The sequence below is a fragment of the Anas acuta genome, chromosome 3 (assembly GCF_963932015.1).
Source record: "Anas acuta chromosome 3, bAnaAcu1.1, whole genome shotgun sequence".
NCBI lineage: Eukaryota > Metazoa > Chordata > Aves > Anseriformes > Anatidae > Anas > Anas acuta.
The window spans coordinates 7,655,676-7,677,163 of NC_088981.1; the positions used below are offsets into that span (position 1 = coordinate 7,655,676).

General features: G+C 37.4%; 1 protein-coding gene across 5 annotated transcripts in view; it reads right to left on the reverse strand.

Moving 5' to 3' along the window:
* The window catches only part of MAP4K3 (mitogen-activated protein kinase kinase kinase kinase 3), an 80,095-nt gene that overhangs the window by 23,661 nt on the left and 34,946 nt on the right, over positions 1–21,488 (reverse strand). For 2 of the 5 annotated variants that reach the window (XM_068675531.1, XM_068675530.1), the window contains exons 13-22: positions 20,744–20,819; positions 19,718–19,776; positions 17,148–17,210; positions 10,256–10,314; positions 9,101–9,139; positions 8,749–8,802; positions 5,283–5,325; positions 4,417–4,579; positions 3,302–3,411; positions 1,517–1,558 (exon numbers count right to left, since the gene is read on the reverse strand). In XM_068675531.1, coding sequence (XP_068531632.1) covers positions 1,517–1,558; positions 3,302–3,411; positions 4,417–4,579; positions 5,283–5,325; positions 8,749–8,802; positions 9,101–9,139; positions 10,256–10,314; positions 17,148–17,210; positions 19,718–19,776; positions 20,744–20,819 — 708 coding nt within the window. The remainder of the gene's footprint in view (positions 1–1,516; positions 1,559–3,301; positions 3,412–4,416; positions 4,580–5,282; positions 5,326–8,748; positions 8,803–9,100; positions 9,140–10,255; positions 10,315–17,147; positions 17,211–19,717; positions 19,777–20,743; positions 20,820–21,488) is intronic. The other 3 variants (XM_068675532.1, XM_068675533.1, XM_068675534.1) reach the window with 3 other exon arrangements.

Here is a 21,488-nt window from a genome sequence, read left to right on the forward strand (position 1 = left end):
AGAACATCTCGCTACTTCAGAGGGCACTGAGAAGCAAAACACTTTGTGCCACTCTGCAACATGCAGATTTGCAACCAATTATTTGGCAGCTGATGGAGACAGGAGGTAGAGAGGAGTGTGAAAGTGCCAAATCAGTCCCTAATACTTAACAGGAATGTTAGAAATAGCTAATTATACATAAAAGGCAGGATACAATGAAGGAAAAAGAAGTAAGGGGAAAGTTTCTAACCCTACCGAGGACCCAGCAGAACCACAGAATTAATAGCACAAAGATTCAAGAATATGCCGAGGGCAGTCAAACGCCAAGGACTCATCCGATCAGCTGCAGAAGTTCTCCTATTCAGTTAGTTTCTTTTACAGCTCCATTTTATTGGCAGCTGACAGTCTCTGAATGGCCCAGTTTGTAGCCGGAGTACAACAGACATGACTTCACACTTTGGGCTATTAGACTTTCTACCCTTTTTCTCATTCCAGTCACCAGTTATCTTATCTCACCCTCCCCATGATGTGATTCAGTTGTTTTCAGTGCCAGAAGTATCTCAAAATTGCTATCATTCACTAGTTTCACATACACACACCCGTGCCATGCATTTAGTTTAGCACTGAGTTTATTAGAACAGGGTTGACCTCAATAACCAATGTTAAATGTATCAAGAATTTGGAGCTCTGCAACAATCCCATGCATTTATGCAAGGTATTACAGTTCTAAGAAAAAGAGGCAGGACTTCTGCCTTAACCCTTCCTACTCTTCTAAAGTAGTTAGGAAGCAAAAAAGAGTATCATCTGCTCTTGTGCATCCTTGTAGCTATTTAATTTTCTTACATAAAGATGAGAAACTGATCTGGCTTCGGAGTAACATACCAAAAGGTTTGTTTAAAAACACCTTCCCTGGCTCCCTGCACAACTACATGAATGCACACTCCAGCATCCAAGGAGAAGAATGCTAAAGGCAGAAACAAAGGGTCAAGAAAAGGGAGAGACTAGTTCTTCTGATGGCAGAGCTGGCTAGAAGCACAATGACAAGTTCACACAGGTAATACAATGAAATTCTACTTTGCTTTACATTATGAAGGTGCACTTATGTGATTGTAGCCAGTTATTTCCAGCCCTAAGGCATCTATGAATGCTATGTTCAGAAGTTCCGAAACCTACAGCTGCACAGTATGAACTTAGTGCTACTTCTGCAATTCCTGAGGCATCAGCTCCTTAGATCCCACAGGAAAAGACTGATCAGTAAGTACATCCAGTAAACTTGAAATTAATTTACTGTCACAGAACTCTCATTTACTTTTACATGTTGCAAACAAACCAAAAAATTTCCAGAATTTACTTAGCACAAACTGAGCTGTGAATTCTGAAATGCTACACCTGTGGATTAACATGTCCAAGAGATACTTCCACACTTTTTTTCCTAAATTTTGAATACAACGAATATTCAGAAAGTATACTTTCTCAGCTTTAGTAAGGAAACACGTCCTGCCTTAAAGATACATTTGTATGTCTCAGTAATACTCACATGTACTTTAGGTGTGGGAGGAAGGCCATTACTAATTGGTTTCTGAAAAATAAAAGTTAAAAAACTGTTTATACTCACAAGTGTACATATGCATGGACATGCATATCTCCCCACACTACAGCAAAGCCAAAATATAAATGTATATTAAAAATGTACATTGCTGTTAAAAGCAGTTAATAAATAATCAATCATAATTACATTAACAGAAAATAAATACACACAAAACCCTCCCCATAGATATTTTTTTTTAGACAATAAAGATTTCTGTTGCACATTTGTAATAGAAGGCACCTCCTGGGACACATCACCGTGTTCAGTGTCACATAACAGATCTGAAATCCACAGCAGAGCTTTGTCTACACTCCTATTTTTGAGCATGAGGTTAGGCTACAGACTTTCCTTCTAACCTATACTTCCTTCTTTCCGTACAATTTTGCTAACCACTCCTCCCCTACTGACCACACATCCCAAATGAAGAATATAATCTTCCTTTGTTAAAACCACTACTATTGTTCCTTAGTATCTCCTCATTGAATAGCTGCATAATCTCTTGCACAGCATTCTCATGTTATGATGCTTGAAAGAATGCTATATCCAGTAATTTAAGCAATATTCTAGCAACTGTTCAACTGTTCAATAATTCAAGCAGTGTTAAGCTCTATCAGTCGGTACTAAACTCATTGTTCTATATCAACATCAATTCCTTCTAGTAACAGCACACTTCTGAAGAAATAGGTTTTACAAAAACACAGTGAACTTTAAACATCCAGTTTAAAAGGCCAGGTTCAATGCAGTTCACGAAATCACACCTTCTGAAGTATTACGTGCATTACTGGCAGTTCCTTAAAACAAAACAAAAATGTTCACTAGGTAGCTGACCTATTTCTCCTTCAGTTCTCTCAAAAGCACTACATTTCAGTCTCATCCTTAGAAAAAGCCACCAAAGGCTGCAGTTTCAGGTTTTCTGAAACAGGGAAACTTGAACAAGCTTCCCACTCTCATCTTATATTCCCAATTCCACTTCTACATAACAGTAATGAAGTGACCACTGTGGAAGCCATGTGCTGCTTTGATTGAAAGAAAAAAAAAGTCACTTGGAAGAAGAGAAAGGGATGAGGAATATTCCCTTTCTTCAGCCCACAGCTGGATCAGATGGTGTAAAATTGCATTCTCTCCAAGGATGCAACTTCACATGAGTATACAGAGCTCAAGTTTGACACTGCATCTAAGCTACTAAACCCTGAAACCTGGTACTCCAAATGCCAGTAGGCAAGCAGCTCAGGTATCTGGACAGCCCTCCCCAAATTTAAGTTCATCTTTTTTCTCCCCTGAACACCCAAAATGCTGTACGCATTCACTGGGATAGGAGGACTCATTTGGGAACAGCCCTGATGCAGCTCCTTTCTAGGAACGGCCAAATCCTCCAGCAAGCCATCAGGTGGCAGCATACTCCTTCATTTCCTCATTTGCTTATGTAGTCGTTACTCAGTACAGCACAACACATCTCTTGCTGGAGCTCCCTCTCATTAGATGTCTCTCAAATATGTGAATATAAGCAAGCCTTGTATACCCACGATTATTTTAGTTTCTACTGACAAATACTGACTCAAGCTTCAGCGTAAGACTGTATCACAACTAGATGATCTAGCAAAAATGTGCTTTGAATCAAGTAAACAAGATGCCATCCAACATTATTTCTACTCTAAAAAGCACGCTTACTCCTTTCTGTTGCTCATTTAAAGCAGCTGAGACATTAGAATAACATCTAGAAGCTTAAATACCCACCAGTATTTCTTTCTTTTCTCTCCTTGTAAAATTAGTGTCTCTGTCTTCATTGTGTTGAGGTGGTGATCCTTCTCTTTCACCATTTAATTGTACAGAAGTGAAGCCATTACCTAAAGAGATTCAGATTTAGAAATGCGTTCTACCTTAAACTGAAGAGCAGCCTAGCCTAAAAACAGTTTTGAAGGGCCAAAATTTCTGGACATGTCATTTTTATCAATGCAAGGACATGATCCAATACCTTATTTCTAAAGCATTCATGTTCCCCACACATGCACACATAACCATCTATAAAGCCACATGCAATCTCAGCCCATAGTGGCTGGTAATTAATGCAACAAAGCCAGTGTGGACAGAGAAAGGGATGCAGTCATGGCTATGAGGAAAAATGTTCTTAAAATATCTGAACAGCAGCCTGGATATAGCTAACAATTCAATTACTGATTTTTAGTTAGTAGCCTAGAGGCATTCCTCAGCACTAGATACTTGAGTGTTACAGCAAAAGATGTAACACAACTGCAGTAATAAAGATACAGCAAGGAAGATCTAGTGAGATACCAAATAAGAGCCAGACAGCAAACTTGCTTAAAACAAGCCAGCCTAGTACAGCACTCAAAGCATTAGACCTTAACAAAAGCATCAAAGGAACAGCCTGAGCAAAGAGTAAATAAGCACTACTACCAGGTATACTGCCTAACCCTGTTCACTATATATAAAAATTGAACTTTGAAAGCAGAACCGTAATCTTGATGTGTTTACGGATACCAAATTACCATAACAGTTGACACACAGGGCAAGAATCTGAAACTTACACACAGGAAAATGTTTATTCCCTGTGACAATCTCAGTATACAACATTACGAGCATGTTGCTTAGAAAGGCGACTACGTCACCACTGATATCAGCAAGTAATTGTGTCAGTGGCTTTACTTGAAAGTACATTAAGAGTTTCAGTATGCTTTTTTTTTTTATTTTATTTTAATGCACTTTCAGTTACTGACCTACTACAAAAACACCCACCAACCCAGCATGTTTTAATCTGTGCATACATGTAGACATAAAATCACATCAGATTATTTAAGCAATACTTCCTGTACGCTTCTTGGTGTAACTCTTACCTAAAACGTTAGATTTCTGCGGAGGTAACCGTGGTGGGGGTGGTCTGGGTGGAACTTGAGATGCAGATTTTGCTGGACTCTCGGACGTTGGGCATCTCTTGATTGTCCCTTGATTATCATTTTCAGAAGAATGGCTTTCTTGGGGGATAAAGATGGATTTAGGCTGAAAAGACACAGTAGTAATAAATACACAATAAAAAAGGCTCACATAATAGAAAAAGACTTGTTGGTGAAAAAGACATGAAGTATTTGGATCTTGGAATTTTCACAGGTAAAGAAATATTAAAGTAACATGTTATGCTATAAGGATTTCCTTTTAAAAAAAGCATTAGAAGAAAATTAATAGTAATAAAAAATCTTATGACAAAAAATCAAATTCAAAATTACATTCAAGTTATGCATTAAACAATTATTGGATATACAGAAATGTCACGGTTCATGACTACAGATAACCAAACCAGACATTTAAATAGAAACTAGGGAATGTACAATGACACAGCCAGAGATTTGTGTAAAGAACCCTAAATAGGGAGTGCAATCACAAAGGACAACATTTTTTAGTCACTGGCTGCACTAAAGCTGCTTGTAAAATCCTTCTCAGTTATACAAAGATAGTTAGTGAAGCACAGTGAGTAATCAAACCTGCAGTTTTTGCCTAGCCAACTGATAGCAATCTGACTTTTTTTTTTCTCCAACTCTGCTCATATTATGGTAACTGCCGAACTCCCCCTGAACACACACTTGACTTAAAATTTGATTCTAGTCCTCAAGTCATGGTTCAACGTAAAGAACCATCAGCATTTCTTCATTTATTTATTTTTAAAGGCATCCCTTTTATTCTGGGCAACAAATCCCCCCTTACTTGCCTTTGGTGGTAAAGGAGGTGGTACTTTAGGTTTCATAGTGGCACTGTAAAAGAAAAGAAACACGACAGGTTGCTGTCTGGTGTATTTCTTCGAATCTCATATTGCAGTGTTCAAGAGGATACAGGATTCTATAAATTCTACACAAGTAGCTCCTATACATACACCATTAACTTGTCAACAGCACTATTACATCAGAATAATTGCATCGTACTTGAATACCTTCAAACATGTTTCTTATTGCTGTGCTTACCACATATACTACCAGAAAACTCAAGCATCACGGATCCTAGAGACCACAAATGACCTAACTGATTTGTGGGACATGCTTGTGTGGAAAAAAGCAAGGAGATGCAGAGCAGATATTTACTCTGTTGAGAGGAAAGAAAGTCAGGATCTCAGTAAGCTTTTCTAGAGAGCCATTTGTAAATATGTAAGGCAATGGGGAGTTAAACTGATGAATACTGTTCCTTGAAAAAAATTACCAAAAACTTTTCATAACAGCCTTCCAAATGAAAGCAAAGAAAAAAAATGCTATATACAGATAACCTACTGTTTTTCCCTTCTCCTCTCCTTCTATGAGTTTCTGTTTTTCACACAAATCTTTTGGGAAATACATATTTAACTTAATCATTCAGCAGGTTGGCTCAACAGTACAAGGTAGCATGAAAAAAGAAAGCTGAAGCATCAGGTGTACTCTTCTTCTGTTGGTTTTGAATTTTAAAGAATGTGCTGTATTTTTCTTAAATCTTAATTTCCTAGAATTCTGATGTTTTTACAAACTTTTGCACTGCACTGTTTCCTAACCTTTTGGAACAGAAGATTATTTCCATTAAATAAATCAGGAATACAGCTGTGAAAACTTGACATTCTTGCACAATATTTTGCTTTTTTTTAAATTACGTTCCAAAGTTTTGGGAGAATATCCAAGTAGTAAGGTTATCAGTTTGCCTGTTTACAGCTCAACAGCTTGCCTGCTTTGCATCATTCTTCTCCGGAGTTTCCGTTCTAGCATCTTATCAGCTGCTTTTATTTTGCAGAAGCTGGAAGAGACTTCTGAGAACAGGATACCCTGTGACAGGTACTTCAGTCACAATGCAGGTGGCAATCACCTTGAGCAGGAGAGCTCAAGTCTTCAGAGTCACGTGTGTCCAAGCTCCACTCTGTTTCTTTCATATCCTTCTCTGCATTTCGGACAGCCACCACAGTGTTACTGGGCAGCCAAACCCAGTTAAAAAAAAAGTCAAAGCTTTTGCCAAATATGATAGATGTTTGTACAAAGGACTGTGCGTCCTGGTTTCAACAGCAAAGTGCATGTGCACTTTGATCACACAGGATACTGCATCAAAATTTTCTGCCTTCTCAACTTGCATAACCAGGAAATTCAAGCATCACCACATTAGCCACATGTGTGAGAAAAAGACGTATCAAAGCAACCAAAATCCTTAAAAGAATGAGAGAGAATTCTGTATATTCCCTGAAGTGTGTGTATTCTCTGCTGCTATGAATCATCCAGCTTTGGAGTCATGCAGTGGCATCAGTTTGGAGTGGTAAGGGGACAGCTGCTTCATTGTTTGTGTTCTGGATCTGAGGGAAGAAGCTATTGATGTCACATGTGCTCTTCAACTGCAGCTCCATCTCACAGAATATAAATCAAATAAGAGCCCTGAATCTTCAAGCAGGCTCCAGAGAAAGCTATGAGAGACTGAACTGATGTCCCAACACACCGCAGCAGAGCTTTGGACTCAAACAGATACCAAGAGGAAACAGGCACGTGCAGAACCCATCTGAGTCAAGGCTGACGCATCTGAGGCTTATCGCTGTGCTAACAGGAAAATTTCAGGCCCTCTCAGTAGAAAAAGAATACTAGGGATAAAATGTGAGAAGATACAAAAATCCCAAGACATTTTTGTACTGTCCTTAGGGTCATATGAATCAGAATCTCTCTAGAAGCTATGGGGTGCTTTTCTGGTCCCAGAACATGACTGAAGTAGATGATACTAGCTGCAAACAGAGCAATAAAGGGGAAAAAAAAAGAAACAAAGCAAAAACGAACATGGACACAGAGTTGTACACAAGAAACATCTAGAAATAAATACAGCTGGAGGAACCAAGCTGAACTGGCTCACAGCAGTGCAGATATCAAAAGCATCTTCAGTGAAGACCAGAGTAAATCTGAAAGTACGGAGCTATAGGAGTACCATTTCATCCTACAGTGAAGGAAGCCTGATTTAGCATTAGCAAGGTCTATGCAGTTACGAGCAAAAGAGGCTCTTACATTGGTCCAAACGCAGGAGAACAGATCAATGAGTGTTGTTACCACTCTCTTCCCCTTGAAGATAATACCTGGAAGCTTCATACTGTTGACAAGCGGTGTAATTGATCGTATCTTTAGACAGCCGCTTCATGAAATATGAAGAATTTCTCAAGGAATTAGCAAGGGAATAATGCCTGCTAAGAACTGACTAAGATCATTTTTCTTCTGTAAACGTCACTTACACCAAACAGCCTTGTGTTTTGAGAAGTTGATCATTAATCAATGCAAGTTTAAAGTACTGTCACCTAGCTGACATCAGACACTATCAAGATCAGTAGCCTTCTTCAAGGTAGCCCCCTTCTTCAAGGGGGCTGTCCTTCATGTTCATTGAGGTGATGAAAGCCCTACCTTTGTTACAAGGGAACAAGAGTAAAATACCTCAAGAAAAGAAATACAAAGAGATATTTGCTTCTCTGGAAAGGGGTAAATAGTCCAGTGATAGAGAATGCATGTTTTACAGGTTTCTGCTATGAAGCAACAGCTTTCAAAATTATCCATTAACTGGAAACTAAACAAGAAATCTGTCTCAATGGCATCTTTTTTTTTTTTTTTGTCTTTACATTGGATTTATTCAGGAATGTAAATTTCCACATACTTGCTATGTGTTGGAAATTTTTTGAGTGCTCATCTGCCAAGTGAAAACGCCCCCAAATACTTGTATCAGTGGAATTAAATATGAGCATAATTACTTTAACATATGACTATCCACACTGCCTTAGCAGTCACAAGAAGCTGGTTCTCTCTGTTCCAACGTCCTCAAACACCTAAATAAGCATTCTCTTGGCTGAGAATGTGGACAGCACAAATTCAGTCATCTAGAGAAGATGGTAACACATCTTATGTATTTTTTTTTAGAGCTTTACATAGTCATCACTTCTAAAAGACACATCCAGGACAAGGGTGAGATAATTTACTGTCTCAATAGAAGTACACAGATTTTGTTCAAAATTAGAAAACAAAAGGGCAACTACATCATGTGAGGAACAAGATCTTTCCCCTAATTTACCACAAGTTTATCAGCACAATAAGCAAAATTCTGATGATGTAACCTAGGAAAAATATTAAACGTGTATCTTGAATTCAACATTTTATTATTTTTTCTTCTATTCAAGTATCAGGTTTTATTTATTTATTTTTTACAAGAGGACTTACTGTTTAGCATCATCGTCTGCATCATCATCATCTTCTAAATGTGCCACGTGTCCCCTAAGAAAATAAACAAGGTACTATGGCTGAGTGAGTTTTAATAAAATTATTTGGATAATGCATTAAAAAAAAAAAAAAGAGATTAAAGGGCTACTACCCCTTTTACAGACTATTGTCTTTTAGCTTTTTATCATCATTATTATTCTTCTTCAAAGCACAGCTGTATTCCAGCCAACTAAGCCTCTCTCTTATCTTCTTGGCACATACAGAGACAAACAAGAACTAGTTGTGACAGACATAAGAAATCAACGTGCAAATGACTTTGAAACACACAAGAGGAAAAAAAGAATAGAATTACCGCTGATGCAGTTCTTCTTCAACTGATTTTAAGAGACTCCTTCAGAATTAAATAAGAATAAGAAGACAGTTTAATTGTGGCACACAATCTTAATTATCAAAAACCAAGGCAAATGCTCCCATGATTCTATCAGCAAATAACGCAAAGCATATTATTTTAGCTAGCTTTCAGAACATAAATCAAACATCTACATACAAACAAACAAACAGAGCTGCATTTTTCTAAGTTATGTTTGTATTTATTAATGTACTGCTATTAAGCACAGTGGCCCTTGTACTGTAAAATAAGGGCTGTTTTAGCTTGATCAAATTTAGAAGAAAACCATACTAATCAAGAAAATCAGCAGCATTAAAAAAAGCTGAAGTAACATGAGCATTCAGCTACTGCTGGAATAGATTCATTGTTTTGTCTCTTTGAAAACACAGAAGAATAACAGGTGAAATACAGGAATAGGAAACAACAGGATTTCTACAGATATTGGTATACAGATTTTACTGATCTATAAAGGATAGTAAAAAAAAAAAAACAGCATGCTTTATGCTTAGATTTCCTGCATTTTTAAAATAGAATTTGATTTAGCAACGCAAAGGTAAGCATCATAATTCTGACATGCATAAACGGAAATTAAGAAACTGGGTGGAAAAGGAATGATATCTTTGAAAACTATTTCACATGACTAATACAAAAAAAATATTAAACCTATAAAGTTAAATGTCTTTGAAACAGGTAAATTTTACTTTTCAAAGCCTCTATAACTGAATGCCCCTCATGCCCTGTAACACTAAAAAGGGGTTCATATCAGAACTTCAAAGAAGAGCAGTGGTACTTACTAGATGGGGTAAAATTGTGCTCTGCAACACCTACCATGCAGAACATTTTGTTAACAAGCAGACCAAGATAACAGCTCTTAAAAGGAGACTCACAGCACCACAGAGACAGTACGATCAACATTGCCTCAAATACTGAAAGGTGCTGTAATTCTGTATCAATTACTAATATTGTATAAATAGTGACTTTGGAACCATAACTGATATAAATAAGCCTGACATTTTACTACATCCATTTCAGTTGATGTGTTTAAACACACATTTGTGAACTTGTAGTAAAACAGCCTTGAGTGAATATACATGACAGAAAATGCCATTGTTTACTCACTTATTTGCACCCAAGAAGTAGCCACCCTGAGGACCATGACCATATTCTAGCTGTAGATCCTGAAATACAAGAGAATGAATCTTTAAGATGAACAGGTGAGCAAACATACCCCACATCAACCCCGCATCATACTGCTGTTACCCCTCTCTACAACACCTGAACTACCACACCAACTAGTTCCTCTGGCCTCTAACACCATTCTCAAGCCCACCACACCTGAAAATCTCCTCTGCCAGCTTGCTGCACCTCTAATTCCTTTTAAAACTGTCATTAGCTTCTTCCTTAGCCTCACAGATCTTTTCCTCAAATAAGTCAGCTGTAGAAAAGGAAATAAAAAAAAAACACAACAAAAAGGACTTTGTGATGGATCAAGCCCCATCAAATTGATCTCACTAGTTTTTACAGAAGCCAGCCATCCCTCCCTGGCACATTAATAGTATTCCTTTCAGATGGGGAGTTTTTCTGGCAGAGAGCCTGAAATGCCTTTAGCACATGGCAATGTTAAAGAAGTAAGCAGAGAAGACACTAAAAGGGTTTTAATAGCTCTGGTTATCCGATATATATTTGAGGGATAACTCTATGTTCTTACGTAGATTTTAACAATATCTTTTGTATCAAAAAGAAAAATACAGTATTAACAGAACGGGCAGCAAAATAAAGCACTCAAGCTATCACTGAGGGCTGGCTACTCAGAAAAAGAAGTGCCAACAGGCCTCAGACACCACTATTCAATGGATGCCGTATGGCATACAAATTTAATTCATTAATGGGAATAAAGAGACCATACTGAAGCACCAACAACTTTGCGTCTGCCAGGAGGATACTACTGGTTTTGGCTTCTTCAGATGGATCACACTGAGAAATCTGCACATAAACTTGCTTCCCAAAATACTGTGTGTGTTCACCAGGAGAAATTAATCACTTATCACCTAAGTTAGTGACAAATGAAGCTACACTGCTCCTCCCTAGGCAACATTTCAATAGTTGTGTAGTATCTTCTGTAGAACAGGCCCCTTTTGGCCGCAGCCTGCATCAAAACCATGCCATCCTTCAGAAAAGTGCCCAGAGAGCCACGCTGCAAGAGCTTGGGCTAGACAACGACAACTCATGGGGCTGATCTCACAAAGGCTGTTTTTAAGAATCAGGGGAGAAGTCTCCTACAAGACTTTCCAGTGCTCCCAGATACCAAAGCACAAGCCACCACAAGCTTTCAGTCCCAAACTGAAGGGCAATCACTTCACACAAAGCTATGAAAGGTTGTTTTCTGCTTGGCAAGGAGTTCCGGGTTTTGTTTACTGCACCTTCAACTCTACTCTGTAAAGCTAAGTAGTAGTTTCCACATGGGTGTTTCTACCACAGCTGTCAGTAGCATTTGATTGCTTCAGTGACTTCTCGTATTTTCCCAGGACAAGTGAGATATTGTGGAAACAAACAACACATAACTGATATGATGTAAAAAGGTAGAGATCAGAGGGTTGTATAAAAACTGCAATGAGACTTGTCAGCCTTAGTATGAGTTTATTACACACCTCTTTCTAGAATTAAACTCTGAACCACCACCAAACCCTACCCACTCCCACAGAAAAATGAGGTGACAGGAACAAAGGGCTCAGAAATGGCCGTGCAGGTGGAAGGCTCGCCCTCCTCCAGGACCACGCCTCAGGCTCCATGAGGCAGCAGGTGGAAGGGGGTTAGGCCTCAGTCACGGGTATTATTGATACCTTCTGGTATCCTTATCTTCCTTCTCCACAGTTTTACTCTATTCCTGTACCCCAACAGCTCACTCAGAGAATCTCCCTCCCCTGTGAAAGGCCATCCTAAGCCCTCTGCAATTTCAGCCTTGGTAATTCCCAGTATCTATAACATCATCCAGGCAATTTCTTTCTGCTGGTCCTCACCATCAGCTGACACACTCCAGTCCACCAGAGATACACTGATCTAATTCTCCTGACTGTGAGTCAGTAATTATTCCTAAAATAATTTATTCAAAAAGGTCCACAGCAGCCAAATGCAAGCACAGGTATTTGGAGATTCAGGCCTGAAGCAGAAAATAACAAGACTGGAAACATAAGATATCACTAGACTCACAAACAACAAGGTTAAACAGGCAGTGTGAGTCTGTGTAAGAGGATGCCAGAAAAAGGATTGTTGGAGAAAAATAACCCCAGATTGGTATAACGAAATCTGAGATTTTCAGTTTGAGTGTCAAGTGCTTTGTCTGCATGTTGCACAATCACATTAATCACAAGCAGCAAACAGAAATCTTATGCTGGCCAGACATAAAATGCTTGTCCATTTTAATTTACACATCATGCAATGCATGACCATATACATTGTACAGCAACGACAGGAAAATTAATAAGAGAAAATAGGCAAACATAAAGAGCCTTCACCTGTCACCAGACCTTACAAGCTTCACTGGATTTCTCTTTATGAAAAATGACATCTGCCAGAATTACTTATGCTTAAATTCTTTAAAAGGACAAAAGCTTATTTTTTATTCATTTTACTGTTGTGCTATTAGCATTTATTTCACTATGATTATAACTGGATATATTTTTCACTCCCTGTCCTTGACTAGCCTGTTAGCATTCTTGCAAACTTTTAAAATATTTCTGGTTTTCAACCTAAATGTGGGGATGTGGAGTCAAGTAACCCATTGCTAGGGAAACTTACTCTTTTTCACTCTTGACTATCAGACACATGTTTAGAGCTAGTCAGCTTTTTGGAAGCTTTTTTTTTTTTTTTTTCATTTTCAAATATATTGTGGAATTGTGACTTTATAGACCTTCTGTATATATTTAATACACAAACATCAGTAAGTATTGCATTTATCATGTAAACCCTCCACAGAGCTATTATATTTTATAAGAACAACAAGTATAAGTAGATTTTTATTTTAAAAGCCAAATGTAAACATAAACAAAACAGAAACCTTATCATGTATGGATTCCCACTGGGAAGAACAAATTAGCATGAATTACTAAATGATGCAACATCTGCTTTAATAAAGGCTATCACCTCACCCACATCCTGAAAGTGGCCCAACAATGTTATTAATCTCCATGAATATTCTCATTTAAGATACATACCATGCCAATTAGTTAACTAAAACTCTTTCCAATCAGACAACATTCACACTAAATGAGTCTGAATGACTAAACATTTTCCAAAAGAAGCTTAAGACCTACACCTAGTAGGAATGAGAAAATCATTAATAACTTTGCTGTTAAATCTAAGATACAACCCCATATTATTCTGCTTTCAAGCTCAGGTTACGAAGGACCCATTCCTAAACCAACATAACTGTGTACAAGACAGAAGGCTATTTGCTGACAACAATCACTCTGGAAAAGAGATAATACAGGGAATAACCACTAGCTCTTCTCACCAGTCTGGGTATAACTAAAGGAAGAAGTCATGTAAAAAGGCAAATTACACCTTTCAAAGAAATCAATGATGCTATAAAACAAGTTCCCAAAAAATGATTAAATCTATAGTATCTTCAGCAGTTGAAGCTTCAAAAAAAAGCTATTGAATTTTCTGCAGAACTTCATGTTGAATTAAGCATTACTGTAAATTTTAGTCTTCTTTTCTAATCAACAGATTTGTTCTCGAAGGCTGAGCTGTACTGAAAAATTTATTTTAAGTGTTCAGTCTCTCAAAAAGCAAAACTGAATGTATACAGTTAACCAGCAATTCACAGTTACTTCACATATCTTTTAATCCTGGAACGTTAATCTATTCATTTTGTTTGTTCAAATGACCTTGTTTCTTAAGTCTTTAAATCCACAAAGTTCTGGGGAAGTAAATCTGAATTTTGAAGACTACGCATCACCTTTGACTACAAACTTAGCAAACAAGAAGGCATATATGCATCCCTATTTCTTAATAAGAACAATGATTAAGCAGTTCCTATCATGCTACCCCATAAAAAAGAATGCTTATTTTAAGACAAGCTTTAATATTTGTTAATGAATATACACTTCCAATGCCTTTACTTCATTAAAAATCACATTCTTTAATTTCTGTGCATAACAGAAATAGCTAATTATATATATATATATTTAACCATGAGCAAAAGTAATTCCTCCCTGGTGACTGACTGAGGTTTTCCTGTGCGTTACTGCTACGTAGCTATTGTTCCCCTCTTCCTTGTATTTCAGTTCTCTATACGTTTTGTCTGAGTGTCTGCTTGGCACAAACAGCACTATTTTACATCCATGTAAGAGAACATCACCACCCTAATTAACTATGGTAAGGCCCCAATCAAACAGACACCTCTACACAATATTTTAAAACTGCCTTCTAGCAACGAAATTCAGCATCTCATCTTCTTGATTACTTTTGCTGAGGTAGAAAGTACCGAAAACATACAGTGAAGGAAAAGAAAAAGCAAATACAAAAGCATTCCTAACCCTTATGTACTTTTCCCCTCACATTTTTACTCATTTTCTTCTAAGGATCACACATCATTTCATTAACCAAAGCAGAGCGAAGTATGAAGACTTTCTGAAATCCAGCTAATAGGTAACTAATGTAACTCTCAAAATATAGTATAACTAAGCAGGAATAGGAATATATATGGCTTTTAACAAAGTGAAAATCATACATATGCGTGTGTAGTGAGGAGAAAAACGACCTCAACAAACCAAAGAGTAAGTCTTCCAGGCAAAGTTTATCATCTACGTCAGTCACTTCTCTTTAACTTAAGGTTTTCCTACAAATCTGTCAATTTCTATGCCACAAATAAATAACTAACACCAAAAAGCTATGCTGAAACACTGCATTCTGAAAATTAACTGTTGCCAAAGACTATTAAAAAATATTAAATCCAGAATGTTTATAAGCAAAAAAAAAACCCACCACGGATCTAATGTATAAATACCTCTGGCAAATATAACAGCAAGCATAGCATGATAACCACAAATCCCTTAGTGAATACTTTGCCAGAGAAATCTAAAGTGAATGCTAAGTTGACAGCAACTGAAAACAACTTCAGTTTGAAACTTGACATTTTCACCTCCTCCATCCCCACTTCCTTAAAAAGTAGAATTCAATACTTTCCACTGTGTGTTGAATACTCCAGACTAAATTGTATGAAGTCCAATGTAGAATCATTTAATTTTTCCTCCAATACAAAGAAAAAAAGCGACTATAGTTGTTATCGATTGGTTTCCAAGACCGGGGTGGATGCATCCAAAAACAATTTTTCAGCTATGAAAAAGATTTTCAACACAATATTTCATTGATGATCAGGAAAACCCAAACTAAAATATTTCTATTTGCTCAACATGACTTTTTGATTTGATTCCCGTCAACAGTAAGCTCTATTTTTTCCACCATCTGGTGGAAAAAAAACCTGAAAGAAGTCACAGGTTGAAGAAAATAATATTATTCCTTGAGATATTATGTACCTGAGGCTATTTCTAAACTAATGTTTAAATACAGCAAAAATATTTTAACTGAAAGAAATTTGGCCCTGCTATACCCTTTCATGATTGCAACATCAGTAGTTTATCAATTTCATCATAGTTATCATTTTAGAAAAAGCGCAAAACAGCACATCATAAACTCATAGAATTGCTCGGGTTGGAAGGGACCTTAATTAAAGATGACCTCGTTCCAAGCCCCCCCTGCCATGGGCAGGGATGCCACCCACTAGATCAGGTTGCTCAGGGCCTCATGCAACAGAAGGATGGTCCATTTGGGAGACGTGTTCTCATATCCCCTTTAGACCCTCAGATTTTAAGCTAATGGGATATGTGACAATGCCAAAGGAGATGTGAAGGAAAAAAAAAAATCAAAAAAGCAATAACTGAAAACCAAAAAGCAAAACAAAAATAAAAGCAAGAAAAACCCATCCCCAAAACCAGAGCAACTGCACAGGATGAGTTGTTCCCACCACATATAGAGAAATCTAAGCTACTAATCTCAAAACAATTTGTGAAACATTTCTTCTACCAAGGAATTCCACATGAAGTTCCTTCCAAAAATGAGTCAAAGCTCTCAGTAATTACAGTATTGGCAGATTCAAGTTGCACCAAGCCAACTGATGCCAAAACCAACAACAAATCACAAACAAAAAACATCCCCAAACACCTCAGTCTTCCATTCCTCCCCCCAAGTACACTTATACTAAAAAGCTCACAAATCAAAGAAAACCACTAAAATAACCCTCATCTGCTATAAAATGTAGCTTCATTTTTTCCACCATATAAGAAGTTGTCAAAGTCAGAACCATTACTTTCCTAACTACGTTGTGCCTAAAGAGTAAAGAAATAAGAAAATTTGCTTTCTACAGTAATTTCCACGCTGCAGCGCTAACAACTGAATTCTTTCGCAGTGTGGTAACAGAAAATTTGGAAAATATATCAGAGTATAAATGGTGCCAAATGCCATTGAAAACACTTATGACCTTGCCTTCTGTTATTTGTATTAAGTTTATATTCATTCTGTAATATAACTGCTATCTGGAGAATTTGGATATTTAATGTTATATAATTTTATGGTCTTTCATGGAACTATTTAAAGGAACTACCAAGCAAAAATACAAAGAGGATGTAGTTTCTCTTTTTTAATCACCCTCCATAAAATTAACATGTTATGCATTGTAAAGCAGTTAAATAAGTTTGAATGAACGTGTAATACTGAGCCCCTTCTACAGGAGTGATTCAATGAAACATGAGTATGGGTTAAACACTTTCAGTACTGCACATTGTAAGAATTCCATCCTACGTTACAGAAAGGTTCACATAGAATAATCCTTGCACCAAATGGCTTTTACACAGATGAGAACACCACTACAACAACAGGACAGAACATGAGCTTTGGAAAAGGAAAACAAAGACAAAACCAACACTGACAAAGAAAGGCATAAGATGAAAAATACCAGGTTAGATCTTGCAGTGTAGTATATATCCTCTGAATTGTCCAAAAAATCGCTACTGTCAGGCTGTTCATTAGATAGAGATCAAGAAACTCAAGTTATTTACATTGTGACTGAAAGCCAGGGATAGATAAAGGGAAATTTTCTCGCTAAAAAGAAAAAAAGAGTTGTTAGTTGAAGCTCAAACCATGTTAAAACAGTTCAGGCAGGAGAGGGGAACACAGCTAAGGGTATTGTCACGTTACCAAATGCTACTGAATCACGCCAAAATAATGACTTATTGTTCAACACCTGAGCTGTGGTAATGGGTGACAACCTGCCTCAGTAAGAGGCATGTGTGTACCAGCATAAAATATGAGGGCATCACCAACAATAAATCATCATTCAGCAGTGGTCCAGTCCCTTGGCTTGTGCGCTCATACCCTTCAGTAAATTAGCATGGAGTTTAAACAAGCTTTAGTGAGACAAAAGCAAAAGGGTCAGGAGAACTGCTTTAACACAAATAGATTCACATTATTGTTGGAAAAAGAGAGAGCATCTCTTGCTCCTGTTTCCAAGTCTCTCTCCAGCCTCCCCCAGAGGATGTAGTTTATTACAAGTTTCTCCTCTAGCCTGCTTTGTATGAAGGCTCTTTTGCTAGAGCTGCCATTCCTTGAAAATGCCAATTGCAATTGTCCATTTGTTCCATGGTTGGTTTCTAACAACAAAATATATTTTTTCTTTTGTCTCTAGACCCAGCATCATCACTTGGAAAATGACAGTTATGCTTCTCTCTTGGCTAACAGCAGTTGTAAGAATCAACATGACTCTTCTAATTCAGTCTACAGTGTCATATGTTACAAAAACAGCTACCACGGATACAAATACTTAATGTAAGCAATTACCTTTGCCTACAGGAACTATCTATCTTGCTTGCATTTTTAGATATGTCACAGTAATCCTGTGACAGACAAGCTGATGGTTGTTTCGTTCTTTCCCATTCATGCTCACACTGAAAACAAACTCAAATAAGTAGACCAGCGCTACAGAGGGGAAAAAAAAAAAAAAAAAAACACACTCCTGCGAGGTAATCAGAAAGAATGTATTAATCTTTTAAAGGTGAAAATTACTTAAGATGTCCTAAAAGAAGGACTTCTTGTATCTTGAAAGGACAAATCATGTCTGTATGCTTTATTCTGTTATGGGCAGAGGGGCAGTTAATTTCTGTCTTGAGAAAGATCCATAAAAGCAGTTACAGATCTTTGTAGAGAGAGAAGGCAAGTTCTTTGGACAGGCTTGAAATATGCAAACTCGCAGAGGAATACATAATACTAAAATATTTCCTTATCAGTAGAATTAATCTGGATAGTTCAAGTCCCTTCTTGTAGCAGAAAGAGCTTCTAAGATTCTGAAGTGCAAAGGTCCTGATTGCTAACACACGCTGTGGGAAAAGGCCCAATTTCTCTTTTCCAAGCATACCTGCCAAAAGAAGTGCTCTCAGAAGTCATGCTTCAACCCCCTGCAGAAAATCTCTCTCTGCAGCTTAGCAACTCAGGTTCTTAAAGTACAATGAAAACACCTCCCTGCCCCAGTGAAGCTGTCCAGCTCACTAGTTGGTTTGTACAGTGAGTGACTGATAAAATCAAAATGAAAGAAAGTATTTTAAAACTTCAGCTTCTCCGGCACATCTTTTTGCAACTGTGATTCTCTATATATAAAATTCTTAAAAAGTAAAGAGCATCATACTTTGAATTACATGATGCCTCCAATTTTCTTCACAATCCAGACAATGCAGCACAGAAACCAAGTCCTGATAATGTGGAATTAGTTCAGAAATGATTCTGAGGTAACTGCTGAGCTGATGGTAGAAACACTGACCTTCCCAGAAATGGGAAGAAACTGCCCAAGTGCTCAGATGTGGAAAGCAACAGCCTCCATCACAGAAGTTACTGCAGTGGCGTGTAAGAGACAGCACAGACACCTTTTCCCCCACTGCCTGAGTTCTCGTAGCCCTTGCTTGTACTGATGGACCCATAGGAGGAAAATATCAGCACTATATCATCACACAATACACCAATTGCCAGACTCCGTGTGGCTCAGGTGTGATTCAGGGCTACAAGAAGTTTGTTTGCATGGGAAAGTAAACCTCCCCCCAAAAACCCATTTTCAAACGCATCATACTTCTTCCCAGGCTCTCAATTTTATGATTATTTCCAATAGTAATCATTGTCAATATGAGCATGAGGGAGAGAAGCATTTGAGTATACACAGAGCAACTCTACAATTAAAACTGTAACTCTAAGTAAAGGGAATGATATACTTGGCAATGAGGTATAAAGGATAGAGGAAAACCACAAAGAGCTGTTGCTTAGCACATACATCACACCTGATAAAACCCACAAAGAAGGGGGTCTTGATGCGTACAGTCTAATAACACCAAATATTTAGGACCAATATGTTCCCCCTTGTTGGAAGAATTACTACTGATTTTAGTAGTGCTAAGGAAGTGTGCTATGCATCTTTTATTTCCCCTCCTCCACTGATATTTGCAGGGAATGATGTATTGTGCATTGTACACGCTGCTCGTTACTCACAAATTCATGATGTGGCTCTGTTTCTTTCCTCAAGGGTGGATCAAATTTTACTTGACCAACTAAAGAAGAGAAAAGGAAAACAACAACTTAGGTTAAGCAGCAATTAGACAAAATTTTCCTCCAAAGGTTAACACATGTAATAAATTTGGTTTAATGACTGTATTCTATGCTCACTGATGGAAACTTTTGACACATGCTACTATTCTATCACAGAAGGCAGCAAAATCATCGTTTACCCTACCTAATCGCTCTACAATCTGGAAAAGGATTCAGTGAATAGGGAGGGCATCAAAGTGCCCTCTTTAAAGGTCTAGTACAGCTGTAGCTTATAAAAACATTATTATGTGAATTTACTTTTGGATGTGTTATTAAGGGAGACTCATTAGGACTCAAGAGCCTTGAATGAAGTTTGGAGAAAACTAATCACACCTTCTCAGAGCTCTTCGGCAGGTCTAAGACATCTCCCCTCTATTTTAGATAAAGAAAACTAAAGCTGCAAGAAAATGCTATGATTTAATTCAAGCAAAGGAATGAATAAAACTTGGGGATTTGGGAGTGGAGTGATTCTAATGGCTGGTGATCAACCTTCTCCTTTCCCGATTTTCATGTATCTGTTTCAATTCAAAAGCAAACATGACAAATACACTAAATTAAGGAAGAAAAAGCTTTCCTTGCCATTCTGGTACCTGGCACAATCTGGCATCACTCTGAATATCCTTGCCCAAGTGAGATATGGGGCTATACCAACCAGCTATCAGAAGATCTCAGGCTGTGTACTGTTCAATTAAGATGAAGCAATAGTAAGATTTACTGAAGTGCTGACAAAGTGTGCATTCAAGTATTTTAGACAAATATTTATTACACTGTTTCACCTACAGATACATTCTGGAAGTGAAAGTTTTTATTTTGCTGCATACCAATAAAAATGTTTCTATGTGTCAAATACCCAGAATACTAGTTGAAATTGTAAGAGAATATTAACGATTAATTTAAAAATGTTTAATGTTGTCATCTACATATGCTTACAGTTTATTTCAGAGCGTGTCTTTTCTTCTCTCACATTTCTACTTGTTGAATGAATTCTATGAGGCACCACAAGAGGCTGGAAGAAAAAAAAAATACTTGAATATCCATGTATACTCATTTGAAACATGGTATTCTGATTTTTTTTTAAGCATATTTCTTTAGCATAATATCAAAAAGAAATCAAGAAGAAGCTAAAAATAAAGATTCCCTTTTTTTGTACATTCAAGTTAGAAATACTAATTTAAAGTTCGAATTATTTAACTACAATGTCTCCACAATTCTCTGAGAACATCATCAAGTTCAGAGTAAGGGGTTTTTAAACTCTTGATTTGAGCAAATAAAGATAATATTGGCTATGATTCACTTTTGCTCGTATAACATTTCTTTTCTGTGCCTTTCAGTTTAATAGTATTGGTAGTATCCAAAATAAGCAGCAGTACTAACTCAGTCTTACCAGCAGATTTTCCTTTGTTCAGACAAACATATTTTCCCAGTTTTTAATCTAAACCGATTTCTAAAACATCATCAGTTAGTTTCTTTCAATAGATGACAAGTTAGCCTGAGGTTTTCAGAGCTGAACAGAAGAGACAGTATCCCTGGTATCACACAGCAAGTTCCTTGTGTTGTATGGCAAGAGCAATGCCATCATTTCTAGAAATTCACCTTCGTATTTATGGGTCATCTCTATTTTTCCCTGGATTTCCATTTACTTCTGTACCAGATGAAGCATCATGAACTTTAAGAC